At 39.1% G+C, this 20,573-nt stretch overlaps 1 protein-coding gene across 1 annotated transcript in view; it reads left to right on the forward strand.

Annotated features, from left to right (window-relative positions):
• The window catches only part of UTP18 (UTP18 small subunit processome component), a 34,764-nt gene extending 19,865 nt beyond the window's left edge, over positions 1-14,899 (forward strand). Inside the window, exons 10-14 of the mRNA XM_063112105.1 lie at positions 1,587-1,710; positions 7,325-7,499; positions 12,551-12,690; positions 13,999-14,037; positions 14,765-14,899. Coding sequence (XP_062968175.1) covers positions 1,587-1,710; positions 7,325-7,499; positions 12,551-12,690; positions 13,999-14,023 — 464 coding nt within the window. The 3' untranslated portion in view covers positions 14,024-14,037; positions 14,765-14,899. The remainder of the gene's footprint in view (positions 1-1,586; positions 1,711-7,324; positions 7,500-12,550; positions 12,691-13,998; positions 14,038-14,764) is intronic.
• Positions 14,900-20,573: the final 5,674 nt, after the last annotated feature.

Below are 20,573 nucleotides of genomic sequence, written 5' to 3' on the forward strand. Positions count from 1 at the left end.
TTATGCTAGGTTTTGTGAGAAGTAAGGAATAAATAAATATTGGTTCAGAGTAAAATTCCTGATTCCTTGATCACAGGAGAGCCAGAATGGGGAGAAGAGGTGGAGGATTGGTCGGCAGAGGTGCTGAAATTTGGTATATGAATTGGATACAGGTGTGAAATATTTTACGAATTTGGTCACGACTGGGGAAGTCTAATTTACCATAAGAAAGGTCCTAAAAAGCAGGGAAGGAGTAATGAAAAGTTGAGCCTTGGTAAGTTAGGGGCAGCTTACATTTTGATTTCCTTCCTCCTGCTTTTCTTCTGTATGGAGTAGTTTATGTGATTGGCATCATATTGTTCATACTGCAGTGTTTTATACAAGGAGTATTTTGTGATAAAAAGGAGAGTTGAATAAAGAATTTACCTTTTATCTTTTCAACTTTACCAGTTCTATCTTTTTGTTTCTTCGTGGATTCCTTGTTGCCTCTTTTGCCCTCAGTCTTCATCTACTCATGACCATTTAATGCACTTGCTGTCTAGGTGATCTTCCTGCCCTTGAACCCTTCTCTTCCTGTTTTAGTCTATTGATAGACTAATCTTTAAACACTTTCCATTATTGTGACATCACAGAAAAACATGTAAGGCAAAGGTTTTTCAGTTTTCCCAAATAATGTTTTCCTACTGCTCAGCCTGCACCCTTACTCTAGCCTGGAAATTTTTATTTGTCAAGGAAATAGTTGAAACAGTGAGACTTACTGAATTCTTATTGGGAGAATAAGAGTACTTGCAGAAGGTTGAACTTTAGAGCAATGTCCACAGAAAAGGAAGAGGTAAAATAGGGAGTGAGGTGCCGTCTTTGAGATGGTTGCAAGGTCATTACAGAAATGTGTAGTGAGTGTGGGGAAGTATCCAGTGCTAGAGAGAGGGAAAAAAGAAGGAGGACCGATTTAGGCATTTATATGGCCACATTGTGAAAATATTTGTGGTGTCTTCAGATTTAATATCCCTTTTTATCTGGCACATGTGATTCTCCCTTCTCTAAACTATGTGTGCTTATCGTAACCTCACATTTAGCATTTCCTGTTATCTAAATGACTTAGTAGTAAATTGTGTCTTTTTAGTTGAATTATAAATTCTTTGTGGTATGATCAGTTCATTCTTCACTTCCTCTCCATTTTCATCAACAATTTGGTATCTAAATCACCTAGCTTTGTATATTAGGCACTCTAACACTTGTTAATAGATGTTGGAAGAGCTATGCTGGTGGATGGTGATCTGTTTTATTTTTTTCAAGTTCTTGGTCCAAAATTTATCTTAGTAGAGTGTTGAAGCTTTTCCTAAAAGCTTAATTAAAACTGAGAGTTTGTGATTTTTTTATACTCTAAATGTAAAGATATTGTATATTAAAGACTAATGCAGTTTTCTATATAGGTGAATGTATATAAGAAATATTTTTAGTGGTTTTTCTAGAAGTAGGGGGATTATAATAGATCTTTTTCTTTGTAGTCCCTTGTACTATTAAAGAGGGACTCAGAATAGTCAGTTTATTTACCTTTCAAGTTTAAAGCAAAATTAACCAAACCCTTTCTTGGCTCTTTCATTCAGGGGATGGGGAAGTTTATGTTTGGGATGTGAACTCTAGGAAGTGCCTTAACAGATTTGTCGATGAAGGTAGTTTATATGGATTAAGCATTGCCACATCTAGGAATGGACAATATGTGGCCTGTGGGTAAGTAGAGAGATCTTGTGACCTTAATCACATTGTGCTAATGAGAAAATATTAAGGAATTGAATATAGTAGATGGTACATGAGTAGTTCTGTTTACAGACTACTCAGTAATAAGTAATTTGTAAACCCAGGTGAGCCTTTTGCGTTTTATTGACTTTAATGCAGTGTTTAATAATAATATTAATGACAATTTATCCTTTAGCAAAGAAGATATTGGACTTCGTTATATCATTGTATTTTTTCCTGTATTTGAAATATCTGTTTGGTCACATGAAGTTTTTCTGTTACTATTTTTAGCTTCTTGTCATTGATAAGGAGGTAGAATTAATAAACTTTGGGTTTAAGTCTTAAAGGTACTTAAAGCATTTTTTCCTTCATTTAGCTAGGAGGTATAAACCAAAAACATATTCTTTGGAAATACCATGTGTTAGTATTGTAGAAACTTTAAAAATACTGTCTAAAGCACATGTTATTCTGTTATTACTGGAGAAAATGGTTATTACACTGGGGAAAAGATGGTTCTATTCTCCTACTTGATGCTAAATACACAGGGTAGGAGCAAGAGGTTTTGGATACTTACCAGTAATTCTAAGCTATCTTACCAACTCACTCATTAGCACCTGTAATTCTTTAACTTCAAGAAATAGGTTTTATGACTTTCTTAGACCATACACAATTGAGTCATAGGTGGATTTCAGTCAAATCCTCCCTGGGGTGGGAAATCAAGTGGGTTTTACTGTCCAGAAACATAGCATACTCTGTACTCTTTGTTCACTTCATTCCTTCCTTCAAGGTTAAAACTGGGGAAACTGCTTGTAAATATCCCACCAGCACTTGGAAGTTGGCCAGCCTACTTACTACCTTTGGGGCATGCAAGGAAAGGCAGGTAGAACTAGGCTGTGGAGCTTGGAGCCCAGGCTAGCCTCATGTGGATCTGTCTTGGGCAGTAGGACAGTGACAGATAACTTGGTGTTGGTGTACCCTGGTTAAGGCCACTTTCTTTTCTTTTTTACCGATAGTCACCATACTGTGTCAGACCTGTAGGGAGGAACATCTCAGCATGAGCCAAGTACTTGCTGTAGTAGTTTGCACTATGGTAGGAATTCATGATTAGCAGATCTTCTGTGAATAGAGCTCCTTTAAGATGAAGACTGGTGTTTAAACTAGTTATAAGTAATTTTAAGCTGAACTACTTTTGCCCCTATGGGGGGCATGAATACTGCACAAAAGTGACTGTCACTCACATTTCTGAAGTCGTGAAGTTGGTCTTTTTCTGGTCTTTGCCCTTTCTTTTTTGTGTCACTTTTTATTAATACCTTTTGAAGGGCCCAAACAAGAAAGAATCTAATACTGGTAGTTTAAACTCATTTAATTTTAATTGCCCTTCAGCGTAACTGAACTCTGATGTGCTTGGCCAAAGACTATTTAAGTGTGTAGAATCTTAAAGTTATTCTTAAGCAATCTTCAGCAAAGTTTTAAGCCTCTAAAAAGGCAAGGAAGGGGCGCAAGGTCACTGCAGTAATAGGCAGACATCAGGTAAACAGGTAATCACTGAGGCAGTGGGAATGGGATTAGGGGAGATAGGCAGAGGATATTTTTGACATATTTGATAACTGCTTAGAAAATGGGGAGTGGGAGAGAAGCAGCTGAGCACCCAGAAGAGAGGAATTGTCATTGAATGAGGGAGGAGGAGGACTTGGAGGTGTGTTGGAAGACAGCGTTCATGTGGCCATGCCCACATGCAGTTAGAGGTGCAGCGTGGAATTAGACCTAAAGACACTGATTTGGACATGACAGGTGATGGGTGTCCATGGGAGTAAATGAAATGAGTGAGACACTGGAGGTAGATTGAAAATAGAGCCATGGGGGCAAGAGGCAGTGGAGAAAGGTGACCATGAAGGCCAGTGAGGATGAGAGAAGAATCAGTAGAGCTCAGTCTTAGACAATTCAGCAAGGGAGAGCATTTGAATTCTGTTTTTAATTTATTTAGTTAGAGGTTTCTGTAGGGCATCTGTGGCTATGGTGAATATGGTTGTGTCTTAAACTCTTAATTTAGGAGGAGTGGACTTCTTCAGGCCACCATCACATGGCAATGAAGGAGAAGAAAACAGCTATATATGAGGCCACACAAGGCAGGAATAGAGTTTAGGTATCAGAAGGATTCATGTGGGCCTAGGGACGGGACTGTTGCTGAGTCCCTCAGCAGCAGTTTGTTTTATGTGCTGCTGTTACAGTATTACAGCTTCTCTCCTTGACTTTTTGCATTGCTCGCCCTTATCAGTTTGCTTCATACTCAAGTATTTCTCTAAGTGTGGCACTTAACCCCCCTGCAGCATCAGAATACTCAAAGTAGTTGCTAAAAACCAAGATTCCTGGGCTCTATTCTAGCTGTGTGCCAGAACGCTGGGGTTGGAGGGTGGGCACATGAATGAAGCTCAGGAATCTACTTTTTAATACATTAAGTGCTGCCTATGCACTATGAAGTGTGGGCACCAGTCACTTGTTCACATTTTTTCCTCCACTTCGTGGTTTTTTAACATTGGCACTATTGATAAATTGGACTGGATAATTCAGTTGTGGGACCTGTCCTGTTCACTGTAGGATGTTTAGCAGCATCCCTGGCCTCTCCTCACTAGATGCTAGTAGCTCACCTTCACTTCCTCAATTCCCAGTTGTGACAATCAAAATGTCAGATGTCCCCTGGGGGGCGGGGGGGCGCAAAATTGCCCCTGGTTAATAATCACTGTTCTACTTTATAGTTCCTTCTTGCTCCGAGTATCAATTTATCTGTGGCCCTTATGTGCTCACTCTAGATGTGTTTTCAGCTTGTACTCCCACCACCACCATCAGTACCATAGTTCCTAGTCCCAGTTCTTAAGAGAGATATTGATCTGCCTAATGGCCATCATTCCTGTTTGCAAAGAACTTGTATACCAGGCAGGACACTCTGTGGTTGCTGATTGCTTAGTGGATTGACCGCCCTAGATTCAGGAGCTCACTTCTAGTTCAGTCAGCTGTAGTTGGGTGGGAAGATAACAGTCATGTCATTCTTTAGGTAGGAGTTCAGGTTTATTTCTAGCTTATTTCTCCCTTTGTTCCTGCTCTTCTTCTCACCTATGATATCCTTTTTTACCCACCTAATGTCTGCCTTCCCCAGCTTGAGTCCTAGCTCTTCCACAAAGCTCATCTGGAGCAACTTCATCTCATACCATTTCCCTTCTTGAGGTTCCAGATCTTAGATAGAACTTAGTGTTGTATTATGTTCTCTTGTATCTCTTGCTATTTTATGCAGGTATATTTTTTCTGATATTCTGTATTCCTGTGACACTTTACACACTGCTGGACATATGGATGTCATTCAACAAATATTTGTTCACCAGTTATAGCAGCATGTTAGAATCAGGTCTATGCAACTGTAAGAGTAAGTTTCCATATATAAAAATAATTGTGCCATTTTGTTACACAAATTTAAGCAATGGTCAAATAAGAATAGACGTTATTTAAGGAGCTGCTGATGTTCGTGATGGTAAGATTTGATCTAAAATTGATATTTAGAAGAGTTGTATGGATTATAACTTATCATTCTTAGTTAAGATGGATTTAGGCATAAATCAGTTTTCAGCAAGAACGGATTTAGTATAAAATAAGTACAAGGAGTAGGTATTTTGATCCAAGTCAAAAATTATATATAAGGAAAAGATGAAATTTACCTTACTCAGTTCAGGCTGCTGTAACAAAGTACCGTAGACTGGGTGGCTAATAAAAACAAATTGATTTCTCACAGTTCTGGATGATGGAAATCTGAGATCAGGGTGCCAGCATGGTTGGGTTCTGGATAGGGCCCTCTTCTGGGTTGCAGATGCATGATTTCTCGCTTTACTCTCTATGGTGGAAAGAGAGTGAATGAGTTCTCTGGGTTCTCTTTTATAGGGGCACTCATCCCATTCATGAGACTTCATGCTTGTGACCTAATCACCTCCTGAAGGCCCCACCTCCTAATTTTATTATATTGGTAGTTAGAATTTCAACATAAGAATTTTGGGGGGACACAAACATTCAGTTCATAACAAAATTCTATAAACCGAGGATGTATATGTTCCTTGTGAGTGGTTGGTATAGACTAAGGAAGATTAGCTCTAATTAAATTACTTGATTCAAATGAGAAAATGAGTATGTAAGTAGTTGGAAGACTTTACAGAATTAAATAATTCTAACATATAGTTTGTGTGTTTGCTACAGTGTCAAGCTATAGGGTCTTTCACATGAAAGTTGTGCCTGGCTCGTTGACATCAAGCAACAAGTAGTAAGTGAATAAATGAGGATGTTTGAGTGGTAGGAAAGAGTACACTTAGTGGAATCTCTGTTTGTCACTTGTGAGACTGAGGCTTAATTTATTGCATCTTTCAGGTTTATGTTGTAATTACTAATCAAGTTTGTGCTATGGTCTGAGTGTGTCCCCCCAAATTCCTGTGTTGAAACTTAATTGCCAACATGATGGTATTAAGAGGTGGGCCTTTAAGAGGTGGTTAAGTCTTGAGGGCTCTGTGATTAAGTCATGAGGATGCTTTTAGGGGGTGATTAAGTCATGATGAGATTAGGGCCTTATAAAAGGCTTGAAATAGTGGGTTTGGTCCCTTCTGCCATGTGAGTTCACAGTGTTTGTCCCCTTGGGAGGGTATAGCAGCAAGGCTCATCCTAGAAGCAGAGAGCAGCCCTCACCAGACATCAAACCTGCCAGTATCTTGATCTTGGACTTTCCAGGCTCCAGAACTGTGAGAAATAAATCTCTATTGTTTATAAATTACTCGGTGTCAGTATTTCATTATAACAACATGAAAGGACTAAGATGTTTTGAATTAAGTATCTTTGAGTTACAAGTACATTATTCCTATACCTTACAAATGATAATCAATAACATTAGGGAGTCTGATCATTGAGATCAAAAAGTTTACTTAAAGTTTAGTACTAATGTACTAAATGATGTTCTGTTATTAGGATTTACTTTTTAAGAGTAATGGATGTAATTCATTGCTGGTAAACGTTTAAGTAAACTCGGAGTGGATGATCCCTTCCAATTTAATCCCTGATTGTAGATATTCCCAGTAAAGCAAAACTGAGGTGTACTGCTGTTGTTCCTTACTGTCTTGGAAATTCTCACAATAGAATAAAAAAGAAAGGAGGGGGGATATAAATGGGGGAAGGACAGTTTATCATTTACACATTAGAATGTTAGACTGTAAACACCATGAAAGTGGCAGTCTTGGTCTCTTGTTCATTTTTGCATCCCAAGCACTTTAATAGTGTCTTCCATAGAGTTGACATGTAATAAGTATTTATTGAAGGAATGAATAATGGAGATTCTATGCTTTCTTGGATTTTCTAGCTAGACCTGCAATTGAAAAGCTGCCAGAGTTAACAAGAGTGTAGCAAGACAGTACTAGAACTGATAGAATGTGTTTAGCATCTGCCTTGGGATGAACTCTCCAGCCTCTTGTCTCTTTGTAATATATAATTCCTGCAAATGTCAGTTTGTGGGGTTATATCTCTGTTCACTTAGGTTGTGAAGCCCTTTTACTTGTTTTTTAATCTGTTTTATTGTCTTTTCTCTTTGCAGTTCTAATTGTGGAGTGGTAAACATATACAATCAAGATTCTTGTCTCCAGGAAACAAACCCAAAGCCAATAAAAGCTATAATGAACTTGGTTACAGGTGTTACTTCTCTGACCTTCAATCCAACTACAGAAATCTTGGCAATTGCTTCGCAGCAAATGAAAGAAGCAGTCAGATTGGTAATATTTCTTTACTCTTTCCTTTTATCATTGATGATTTTAAAATTTAAGTTGGAAACATGTAAAGGTAGGAAAGGAGAGTGTTGGATTATTTAAAAGAGTGGCTTCTATTGATGTTGAAATTATTAGTATTGTAGCTTGTGAGTATGGTTGTTGAAATGATGTACAATGGCCACCATGCTTGTATTATGTCAGTTCTTTTGGGAGAGCTGTGTTGTCCATTCTCAGCACTTCTCAAGTGGTAGTCCTTATTTTCAGAGGTTTCTTTCAGCATACATATTAAGGAATATATTTAAGGCAAACACTTTATTCCTCTATAATTTTTTTCCTTATCTACCTTTTTTAAGGCCTGTTGTTTTAATAGGGTAGAGGCAAATTGTGTAAAAGTACTGCAATTTAAATAGGTAATATCTGTGAATATATCTCTGTATCAGGAGTCCCCAGGGCCACTCCCAGGTGTGGTTTACTAGAAAGACTCACAACTCTACATGTAATCATACTGATGGCTAAGATTTATTATACAGAGGGATACAAAACAAGGTCAGCAAAGGGAAAACGCGCCTTGGCAGAAGTCTGGAGGGAACCAGGTGCCAGCTTCTAGAATCTTCTCCCAATGGAGTCACACAGGACACATTTATTCCTCCAGGAATGAGTTGTAATAACATGGGTTAAGTGTTTTCTACCTGGGATGCTCATTAGAGACTCAGTGCAGGGTTTTTATTGGGGGTTCATGAAGGTACCCTTTGCCTAACATGTACCAAAATTCTAGACTCCCAGAAGTAGAGCCAGGTATTCAGCCTAAACCACGTTGTTTGTACAAATAGTATAGGCACATTGAGCCACCCTATCATTTAGGGAAAGGGTATTACCAGTGTAAGGAAGTGTTTACTACTTAAGTACCCAGATAGCATCCAAGGGCCATCCTTGTAAGCAGGCCTTTATCAGCACCATGCTCTAACCAAGTGAGCTAACTGGCCATCCCAAGCAGGCCTTTCTAAAGATAGCAACCTCAGGCCAATGTTAACTCTTTTGTGCCCAACTTCAGAGCTCATTTTAAATGTCACCCCTGAAGTTTCCTACCCTTGAGGCGAAACCAATTTCCTTATTCGTTTAATTATTATTTGCTCTAGGCACCAGGTATGCAGATGGCTTAGAATTTTGAATAGCAGTATTGCATTGTGCTGTTGTTATGTATATTCTATCAGATTACAAGCACTTTACAAAGACTGTAATTATTACCTTACTCACTCAGCATAAAGCCTTGCATATTCCATCAGCTTCATATAATAGTGTATAGTTTACAAAGATTTACAAAGAATTCTACAAAAAAAATTTGAGCCAAATAAAAATCCTTAAGAGGATTATTAATTTACCCAAAGTCAACAGTTCGTAAAGAACAGAATTGTGATTCAACATCCCATTACTCTTTCCAGCAATTCAGTGGTTTTCCAACTGAATTCTTAGAGCCCTAGAACCTGCACAGGACCTCATATGGCAAATAGAGCATGGAGGAAGCTAAGCTCCTACCTGTAGTGTATAGAGTAATGTCATTATTACCTGTGGTAGTATATGTTGGGATTCTGCATAAGATTTTCTTAAGAAAGGGTTCTGCTGGAAAAAGTTTGAAAAATACAGCGTTGCATTTTATTGCCTCTCTGAATGCATCATTTGATACATGAGAAGGTTCTAATTCAAGTCAGCTTTAAAATCCCTTCTCTAATGGGAGTGGTGTACTAGTACATATTAACCTTTTATCATTTTAATGGTACTAAATTGTTTTAGAAAACCGTGGTATCTGTCTCCTGTTGACATAATATATTCTGCAAGACACGTAGTAGTTAGTTCTGCCTAGTTTGCTTCAGTGATCATGACAGCATTTATGTTTGTGGCAAAATCGCACAAGGAATTCATTAGTAACAGCCAAATCACATTTTTTATATGGTAGTCAACCATAATATCTAATGGAAGGAAGCCAGGCATAGCAGCTTCAGAATGCCTTGGTGAAACTGTGTTAGTATCATTAAATGCAATTGCTTATAATGACCTGAACAGTTTTGTTATCCCAATACAAAGCAGTGAATATAAATCTAAGCCATTACACCAGTAGGAGACCCAGAAGTCACATGATTATTACATCTATACTTTTGGATGAAGTAGAAAGTCATGGAATTTCTTATCCATTAAATCAAGGATGAGTGAGCTTTTACTTGCTAGATTTTGATGTCTGGACCCTTAACTGTCATGACAGAAATAGTGTTAGCGATAAAGGATCTTTCTGAATTAGAGAAGTTGGATCTTTATGGGGCTTTTAATTAATAGTTCAATTATAGCTTTTTTTTTTTTTTTCATTACTGTTCAGTATGAGGATCCAAACCATTGACCATGGTGGTGTTACAACACCTGCTGTAACCAACTGAGCTAACTGGCCAGCCCCCAATTATAGCTTTTAATACAGGACCGTAAAGAGAGGTCAGAGCACAAGCCTAGTTCTCTGCTCAGGTGGGATCACTGGTCTGAGGAAAAGGGCACTAATGTAGAGAGAGATTAGGCTGGGGAACTTTGCAGATAGATGCTACTGAGTCTGTTGGGAGGACATTGTAACACACATCCCCATATTCCATGTCGGTAGAGGAGATAACATTTAAAAATGAAAGAAAGTGAGCCGAGATGCCAGGTACCGTTCAAGCTTTATTGAAGAAAGAAATCTGCTGGGCTGTGCTCAGAGTGGCACAGGGCCCATGGCTGCCCTGAAAATGGTGGACAGCCCCAACAATGGGTTTGCGAGAGTTTATATTAGCTTTTGGGTGCGAAATGTACGGGGTGGAGGGACCATTAGGTTGATGTAACTGGGTGGAGAACTTCAGTGATACAGAAGCCGGAAACTTGTTTCTAAGTCAGGAGGCTTCTTGTAAAGGGAAGGGGAGGGAAGGGGAGGGGGTGGGTGGTGCCATTGTGTACTTGGGCTTGTCTAAAGTGGTTCTGGTTATGTTGCAGATCTATTAAAAAATAAATAAGTTGTTGATAAATTGGCATTTATCTTGCATCAGAAGGAACACTCTGGCCCTTTGTGTGAATGCATGGCCACACATACTATACTGTGTATGGTAGTGTAGGTTATTTGTTGCATGAGGGCACCATGTTTAGGAGGGCACCATTTACATCAAAGACTTTGTAAATGTGTGTATTTACCACAGTATTTCTGGTACTTTGTTCTGTTTATTTAGCTACAAAAGTATGGAACTACCTTCTGGTAAAAGTGGGCTTTGAATTTGAAGAATTGCTGTGTGTCTTGTGCTCCAATTTTTGCCCTTATTTGTGATTAGCAGTTGATTTAATTATAAAGTTACATGAATCCAAATTATGTGACCTTTGTTTTACAACTTAGCTTGTAAATAAAAATGTGGTTTAATTTAATTATCCTTAGGAAGTATTCAAATAGAAAGGTTAGTTCTGGAAGAGTCAGAAAACCAGCTCCCCAGACTTCAGAGTCCTGTCAGGAAAGTTGATGAGCAAATATTTGAGGCACAGTTTAAGAGTATCGAGTGATAAAATAGGATGGGAACAAAAGTCAAGGGTGGGACAAATGTTTTGCTCCCCTGATGCTTTGGGTCACTGGTTCATAGTTTGTGCGCGTTTGGAGGATGCAGACTTAAAATAACCTAAGCAAAACAAATGAAGAAGCCAAGGCACTTATCAAAAGATTCATATAATTTCTGCATTCCTAAGCTAAGTGTAAATACATTCTGCATATCTGTATTGTGGCTTCTCTCCTTAAAACAGGAATCTGTTTTATTAAGTGCCTTTAAAAAATATTTACCTAAAGTAATTTCTCAAGAAATCTGTATAGACAGTGGTGTTTAAGAACTGTAAAAGTTAAGATCAAATCAGGGTTACTGCCAACTTCTTAGCTTTAATAGGTCAAGAACACTTCTCATTAGCACTGATGCGTTAGCATTGATGTCATGCTGTGCTGGCAGAATCTGCCTTCTGGCAGAGTTGAAAATGACTTGGAGATTCACTGTAAGCTTTACTCTCTTGACAAAATGGCCAGTAGGTATACATCAGAGGAAGTTGGGCCTGATAAGTGACTGACTGAAACCTGATAGATGTATCAGTGGGTTTTACCTAGTACTTGTTTTTGAAAATCACCTTGGTTGGATATTGTAAAGCTTCATCTAAAAGTGTGGAGGATGACCGACTGCTAAGATAAATCTGAATGACAACTGTGTATTTGAACATGAAGGTGCTGTATTTCTTGGAAGAGCAAGAGAACTTTCGAAAGTGAGATTTGTTACCATCATAGTCTATTTAAGGCATAGTCTGTTTCTATGCCTGGGTTTTATTCATCCACAGATTGTATGAGGACTTGTTGAACCTGTCTTGGACTTGGGCCCATTTTCCCCAGAAGTAGAGTCTGGAGAAAAGGACTGTGTCCTTCCTCAGGCTTAGGCTTGGCTTTGAGTGAGTTTTTGGCTCTAAGTCAGAACAGTTTCACTTGATGAATCAGGTTTTCATGATTCAGCTCTCTTTGAGGAAAGACTGCAAAAGACAAAGAGTTTATCACGTAGTTGAAAAATTAAAGTGTAAGAAGGAAATTTTATGATATTGGAAGACATGGCATTACTTTGCCTAGGCTTCAGTTATGTAAAAATCAGACTCTTCATAATGTTTAAAATATTTGTTCCCTGTGATCAGAGTTTAGTCTTTACTGTAGTCCTTAAGCTAGAGCAGTAATTGAACTACCATTGAGTTTGCATTTAGTTTATTGACTCATTTATTCGTTCAACATACATTTGAATCTCCCAGGCATCTGGCTAGATGCTGCATTAAAGCTTTCTCCCCTTCCCTTTCAGTTAATAGTACATTAAAGGTCAAATTTTAATTTTGGAACATTTTGCTACATTAAGAGAACTGTACTTTCATGTGTGCTACAATCAAAATGAATTTTTGCTCCAGGAAAAAAAAAAAAAAAAAAATGGATTGAAGATTAAAATTTAAGGCAGATGAGTTCCCAGTTATTGCAATTGAAAGCTTTTTATTATCTCCTGCAGGTTCATCTTCCTTCTTGCACAGTGTTTTCAAACTTCCCAGTCATTAAAAAGAATATTTCTCATGTTCATACAATGGATTTTTCTCCCAGAAGTGGATACTTTGCGTTGGGGAATGAGAAGGGCAAGGCTCTGATGTATAGGTAGGTATTATTTATGCTTAAAAATCTGTGATACCTAGAAACTTCTTTTGAAAATGTGGCAAGAAAGTATTTATACCTAGTCTACAATTCTGCACTTATACACAATTTATTAATTCTGCAATTCAGCTTGACTCTCATCTTTATTAGCTAACTTTGTGTATTTTTCTACCATAAAATGTCACTAACAGAAAAGTTCACCTGGGGAATATATATATATATATATATATATATATATATATATTTTTTTTTTTTTGTAAACTGTATTTTGAAAGAATGTCAAATTGAAGAAAAGTAGCTACTTTAATAATATTGTCACTTTCTTGGTGCCTTATGTTTAGATTAACTTCTGATGATTTGACAATTCACTGTTTATTTCACTAGATTTAAGTGATTTTTTAAAAATTGTTTTCTTTGCCTGTAGCTGTGAGCTGTAAATAAGAAAAAAAATAAGGATGTTAACCATGAATATATCCAAAAGTTATTTGCCCTGTCCAGATTTTTTTTTCTGTACCCAGCATACTTGGCTATAAAACAAGAACAAACAAAATCTAATGGCATCATTGCTGGAAGATATAGATGACAAGGTGGACCCTGAGGGAGAACTAAAGAGCTTTCAGTAGAAAACCTGTGGCTTAAATCACAGGCCTCTCTCCTTGCTCCTTGTGTTGGTAGTAAATGCTACATAGAACCTGGTGTTTATGTTTGTATGCTTTAGGGAATGCCTGCTTTCAAAATAAACTGAAATTGGGGGTGAGGTAGAGAGGGAGTGTAAATTGGTTTTGAGGAGATAGTTGTGGAAAGAGAATATAACAAACAATAATATGGTTTAAAGTTCTACTTACTTTGAAAGGAAAATGGGTTATACCGGGATAATTCCATTTCAGATCAGTTTTGTATTGGTTCTATTTTAGTTTGGATTTTATAAAAGGATGCAGGTTCTTCTTGCACTTAGAAATTCTCTTCCAGAGCTTTGATTTTTTTGAATAACTGAAATACTATTTTCTCCAAGAAAGTCCCAAAGGCCATTAGATTTTTCACCAGAGCATTGCTCTCTAGGATGAGACTGTTTTTAGCTATACCAGTAAGTGGGTTGGACTGACATTTCTGTTGGGTTTGGCTGACCAGTTATTTCATAGACCCCAATTTGATGCTTGGAGCAAGCTTAATGATTTTATCTAAAAATTTGAGGCAGTAATTGTGATTACATTTTTCCCCCTAAATTCTTCCTAAGTGCCATTCTGTGATCTGATTGACAATACTGTGAGTAATTACAAAGTTGTTCAGATGACTTACTTTTCACTTTTTCAGGTTGCATCATTACTCAGACTTCTAAAGCGATTATTTGAAGTAAGAAAATCCTTTTCTTGTAAATTCTACACGTTTTAAGGTTACTCCCATTGCTATCAGTTGGCAGAGGTACCTACTAGGTTCTCTACCCCTAGGTTGCTGCATCTTCAGTTAGGGGAGTGGGATGGAAGTAGACCAGGAACTGTCCAGCTGGACTTGAACCTTCCTTTGGAATTTATTATCCTACATCACATAATCTGGCTCAGTTCTTACTGAGGTCATATCTCTAATATTGCATTCAGAATTGTCATCAAAATTATAATTACTCAGCATGTTTAATCCACAAAAGAGAATAGAGATAACCAACAGATCGGTACCTTTACATCTTGCTATAGCTTGTGTGAGCTTGAACCCTCTCATTGTGTATGTGTTTCTTGAGAGGTTATAAGTGGCTTGTCCTGTTTTCACAGAGATAGTTAAAATATAGGATATGCTTCCCTTCTCATGACTTGATCTTTGACTTGAGATATGGTGGTAGTTCTGAGGTTGAGCTTTGCAGTTGGCTTTCTTGAGATTCATGAATGTTGAGGAGAGACTCTGGGAGTGCAGAAAGATTTAATTAGGGAAAGGGATTTTTAAAGGTAGAGGAATTTTGAGCAAAGCTTTAGCCGGGAAAGGGAAACAGTCCATCTATCCTGTCTCTCAAAATTACATTGCCAGTACATGTTGGTTGTTGATGACCAGCAGTTATAAATCAGGTGTATGATTTCTTCTGTTCTTTTCTCAGATCCAGTTGAGCGGCGAGAAAATCCCGTCCAGATGTATCTTCTCAGAATCTTTCCTGAATGTGTGATGATGCGTGGAGAATGATTTATAGAGCCAGTTGTGCTTAAGTTAACAGCAATATTGTAATAAATACATGGCAGCTTTTATTTGAAAATAAGTGTCTGTGCTTCTTCCCCCCACCTACATACACATTCATGCTCACATCATCTTGGATGCCTTTCTTTTAAGACTAAGCATGAGAAATTGGAAACATGTTTCAGAGTATCAGCTAACAGATACTCTGATAAGCTATGGAGGTCAGTCAGCTTGATACGAGCATTGAAATCTCATGGAGTGAATTTTGAACTTCCAGGTCTTCCTGGAAAGGTGATTATGGACTTTTCTGGGCTTATTACTTTGAATAATTGTCATTGTTACTTGGGGAGGGAACATACGAAAACCTGGTCCTACTAATTATTAGCCATTCCCCTTCCTGGAAATATTCATTATGTCAACTTGAACGTTTCTTTTGATTTGGGTTCCAAGGTTGACAATTGGCTCCACAGATTCTTTAATTATGATATAAGCTTGCTTTAGGCTAGTTTCTACATTTCTTAGGAAAAACTGATACTATATCATGTATAAAGGTGTTAAGGGGATGGGTTATGAGGAGTATCAAGTAGCTTTTAACCCACCTCCCTCCTCAAACATGAAAGAAACCGTGGTGGAGGAGGGATTTTTTTCCAGTGACAAAAAATGGCTCTGCTAGCAAAGTAATAGGTCCCACTTGAGTGTATTCAAACAAACAGGTCGGGGGCAGATATCTTCACTGTCTTCGAGGCCCTTCCAGGTCTGTTGAAGATGTCCTGGTTAGGGTAGTGTTGACTTATCCCAGCATCTTTCTAAACGAACATTTTCTATTAAGATGGACTGTGGCTATCTAATTGTGAAGACGCTCCTCATCTCCTTTTTTAGCAACATCTTGCATAGTAAATAATATTAGAGCTAAAACTTCAAATTCCTAAAACCAGTTGGCTTGTTAGTGCTATTTCTCTCTTGAGTTGCTAGAGGGCAGCGTTGGATTATGTGAATGATTGAAGGCAAGGCTTTTTGTAGCTTTTTACCATCCCCTTGTCTTTAGCTTCAGTTAAATTACTGTTTCAGAAATGTACATCAGAACTTATATGTGCTTATTTTGCATACAGTTTTCAGTTCTCAGGAGTGTGAAGGTTTACAGGAATTTACCATTCTAGAGAAAATGATGGAAGCTGAGTTTAAGTTTTAACTTTATTTTGTCACAATGTCTAGATCATTTTTAGACTCTATGAGGAACAAAGAATTCCCAGTTCTCATCTCCAAGATAGATGTGCGGTATGTTCTGCAGACAGAGATGCCACCAATTCTGTGCTTGTCTCTCAATGTTTTTTTTCCCCACTCAGTGGGAGTTAGGGATTTGAGTGAGGCTCTCATTGCTGCTTCTTGTAACCAGTGCCAGACTAACTTCAAGGAGATGCGAGCCACAGCCATGAACGTCTCTGCACAGCTCTCTATTGGCAGTTGCTGTGACAGCATGGATGTGGCTCGTGTCCCCATTTTGGGGGGGACCATCTGGAACTGAGGTGATATTTTGCCATCCAGAGCCACACAGGATATACGCGGGTGTCGTTGGAGGGATAAATTGGCAAGTTGAAATCTTTGATGTATCGCATTCACCTCTTCCCCTATTCCTACTAATGTTCAATAAACTGAAGAATTATTAGTCTTTTGAAGAAATTTTCCTCTGAACAACTGATTTGCCTTATTGGATGTTAGATGTATGGCTGTTAAGCGTGCATGTGTGTTTCTGGTGAGGATATATGTAACCCTTTCCAAGCTGCACAGAATGAAGCGACCAGCTGCCTTTCTGCACTTCAGCTTGGGGATAGATTGGAGGCAAGCAAGTGCCCATGAAGTCAAGTGCTTTCTCACACCTGCAAAGAGGTCCTTAGTCACTTGGGATCGTACTTAAATGCGTCTATAAATGCATCACACAAGAAACAAAAATATTGTCTGTTCTGTTATTCTAAACTGAGGAAAGTGGAGGTTGGGTTAGGGGTGCGGGGAGAAGGTAAAATGTAGGGCAGGGATAGCATTTCTGACCTCCTGGGGCTGTACTTGGGCTGTGTGTACATAGAATCTCATGTAACTCTCATTGCTCCTCTGTAGGAAGGTAATCCCATTTTACAGGGAAGTAAATTGAGGCTTCAAGAGATTGAACATTGCAATCCTAAAGTCATCTTTACATGGGATAGTGGTCCTCAAAGTAGGGTGTGCACACTCGTAAGAGTATGAGATAGAGCCCATTAGATAGTGGGGAAGAAACACTAGAACTAACATGCTATGCAAAAAGCTTTTTAGTTTCATAGTGCGTTCACACTGTAGAAGACGTAGATAATTCACAAATATGTGTACATTGGGGATACATTCAATGTGCCTTTCTTACAAAAAGGCTACTGACCTAGATGCCCCAACCTACTGCCACAGCAGACTTGGCACATGTCCGCACCCTTCCCTCTGCCGTTCCCAAACTCTGTATTCCCTGTAATGTTAACACCTCTCCATTAGCCATCAAGTAAGCTAAGACTGACCTTAAACATGAGATTTTTCTCTATCCCTGCCCCCACCACAAAGACCAAGCATTTTTTTCTGTCAAAATGTCCTTTTCTGTCTATCCTACTGCCACTTCCTCAGTTGTCATCAGCTCTCACTTGTTAAAAGAATCCCCGAACTGGTCTCATTACTTCCTACTTCACGCTTTTCAATCAAATCTTCACATTAAAGCCAGAGATTTTTAAAAAACGTATTATGGAAAACTTCAAGCATATGAAAGACAAGAGACTAGTATAATAGTATGCATCATCCAGCTTCAGCAATTATCAGCTGCTGGAAATCTCTGTATCTCCACCCACAACCTCACTGTTTATTTTGAAGCAAACGCAAGATACATCTTTTCATCTGTATATACTGACTATGTACAAAGATGTGTTTTAAAAATATAAATAACATGCTACTCTTGCTTAAAATAGTTCAACGGCTCACCTCTTTCAAGCTGTCTTTAATTTGCCCGTCTATAAAGGGCATAAAAATAGACATGCCCTTTCCAGTGTCCTGTTTGCTCGAAAGAAAAAAAAAAAACAACCCCAAAACAAAAGAAAAACAGACCTGCCTTGTTGGATTAGTTAGAACAGCACCTGGCCCAGAGCAAGCTCTCAGTAAATGTTAGCTGCCATCATCATAATCATGACTGGTCAGGTACAAGATGATGTTCAAGCTCCACAGCTTGGTAGAAAGTTCCATTATTTCGTCCTCTTCCCATCTCTCCAGCTTCCTCATTCATCTTATGCTCACAAAACCGGAGTCAATTGTAATTTCCCTGAATAAGCCGAGTTGGTTTTCTCCCCATGCCTTTGTTCTGCTGGTGCTTCCTCCTGGCCTCTTCCTTTTCTGCCTTTCAAACACTGCTCATCTAGCAAGACTTAGCTGGAATTCCTCACCTATTTATTTTTTTGTCCTGAAAGGTAGATTGGATGGACTTCTTCTATGGTACCTATACCCTTCGTTGTATTTGGTGGTTTGCCACTAGATATTGTGCATAATCTGAGTGAAAAATGATCCCTATTATTTTAGTTTGCTCAAGCTGCAATTTTGACTACTTCTACTGAAAAAAGGACAACAGAAGTTATGTGATTCACATCGTCCATAAGAGTTTATACTAGTTCCCTGGGGGAAGCAGTACGCCTGACTCCCATTCTTGACATGTATTTGTTAACATATTTCTTTCCTGGTAGTATTTTATTCACCTTTGAATCTCCAGCATATAGTTCAATGCTTGCTCCATATATTAGATGCATAATTTTATGAGCTTAAAAAAATAGAACAAAGGGTAAATATGGGGTAATGGCTAGAGGCACATTTTCTGAATCCTGAATCAAGATACATGGACTTACTAGGGATTTTTGTGCCATTTTCAGAAGTGAGAAACCATCTTGGAGGTATAATATGAGTATAGAAATGATGAAACTTGTGGGGTATTTTGATGGTTTATACGGATAGCAAGTTAGGATATTTGGAATTGGGACTATTTGGGGGGTTAAGTTGTACAGAAGAGCTTAAAGGGAACGAGGCATGAGGAGAGATGAACTGTAGGTAGCCAGAGGCAAAACTCCAGTCAGTTTTTGAAATAGACGAGTTGAAAATAAAGTGTGAAACTTTGAATTAACCAGCAGCCAGCAAACGCATTTTCTCACTGACAGCTAAGCAGTGATAACATGCCCCCATCATAGGTCCCGCCTTCCCTTCAGAAAGCGTATATGGGCTTGGCATAGTAAAACGAAATCAAATTCCCAGAAGTTTCAGTAAGGCTATATGCTGCTACTTTTATATGTTCCTTGTTCTCCCTCAAAGCCCCACTTCCTCAAATGCAACCTCTTCCTCCTGTTCCTCTCATCTGGATTTTCGGATCAGTTGCCATCCCCCCACCCCACCCCAGTGAACATCACCTGAGTGCCTGTGTATGTCGGGTGCTATGTTGCTGCTGCTGGATTCCCAGCACTCCTGGAAGGGAAGCCATGCAGTAGGTGATTACAAGTTGGGCAGGTGTGACTGAAGGGGAGGGGCGGAGGACTTTGGCATCATGGGGCTGGGAAACCTGACCTGGTCTGAAGGGTCCTGGAAAACTCCCTGAGCAAGCCATGTTTAAGTTGAGTTCAGAAGAGTGAGTAGGAGTTGGCCAGGAGAAGGAGTATTTTATCCCAGCCCCTGTCCCACCACCCTGCATTCCTCCAGGAGGCCTGCTCTCCCTTGTGCTCTGTGGAGCTCCCCAACCCACTGTGTCAACTCCCTGTGTGTCTTTTTTTCTTACTGCTTCTCTTTATTGGGAAGCTCCTGGGTCTCCAGGGGACCTCTGTCTCCTTTTTGATGGCTCTGCCCATTCCTGCTTTCCCCCCAATCTCAGTTTGGTGACAGAGAATGCTACTACGAGTCTCTCTTCTTACACAGTGCTCTAACAGGACTTTGAAAGAGCGTGCAGTAATCATTTTATCTTATTTCCATGTTTCGGGTAACTTTCTTATAACATTGCTGCATTTATAAGGCATTTAACACTGGGTCCAGCACACAGTAAGCTCTTCATATATGTTATATCACTGCTATTATTATTCTTAAAAGACTCTGATAGTACATTGCACGTAGTAGGCTTTTCATATATGCTGAGTCCCTTCCTCCATTCCAGTGCCCATGGGCTAGTCAGGGTAGTTGGAATCACGTGTATGGTAAGGACCTTAGAGGTCCGCTGGACCTGACAGTGGGAGTGATTTGTTCAAGGTTACACAACTTAATGTCAGAGCTAGATTTTGAATCCAGGTCTTGATACTCTAACCTAGGTGTCCTGACTGGCACTTTAATGCTGTTTCTACTACAGTATCCCACGCTCTCCAGTTTCTTTGTGGGAAACCTGTCTCTTATCACTGGAAGATGACAAGGGCCTTCAGTCTATGCTCTGAGAAGGCTCCTTTTGTCTCCTCTGCAAAAAGTGGACTGTCTTGTGCAGTCCTGGAAGCCCCAAGGAACTCTCTTCTCCAGAGAGCATCTCTGGCTCTCTCTCAGGGATGGGGTAAAGGTGGAGGGAGTATATAGTGCCCCTTCCTACTATTTCCCAGAGTCTGTCCTGTTTTGAGGGTTTGGAGGACCTAAGCCTCTAAATCTCCTTACATCCCTCAACCTTTGCTTGGAGATGTCCTTGAAGCATCCCTTCTGCTTTGCTTATGGAACATGTGCCTTATAGGTGGCATTTG

Source organism: Cynocephalus volans, chromosome 10, assembly GCF_027409185.1.
Source record: "Cynocephalus volans isolate mCynVol1 chromosome 10, mCynVol1.pri, whole genome shotgun sequence".
Taxonomy (NCBI): domain Eukaryota; kingdom Metazoa; phylum Chordata; class Mammalia; order Dermoptera; family Cynocephalidae; genus Cynocephalus; species Cynocephalus volans.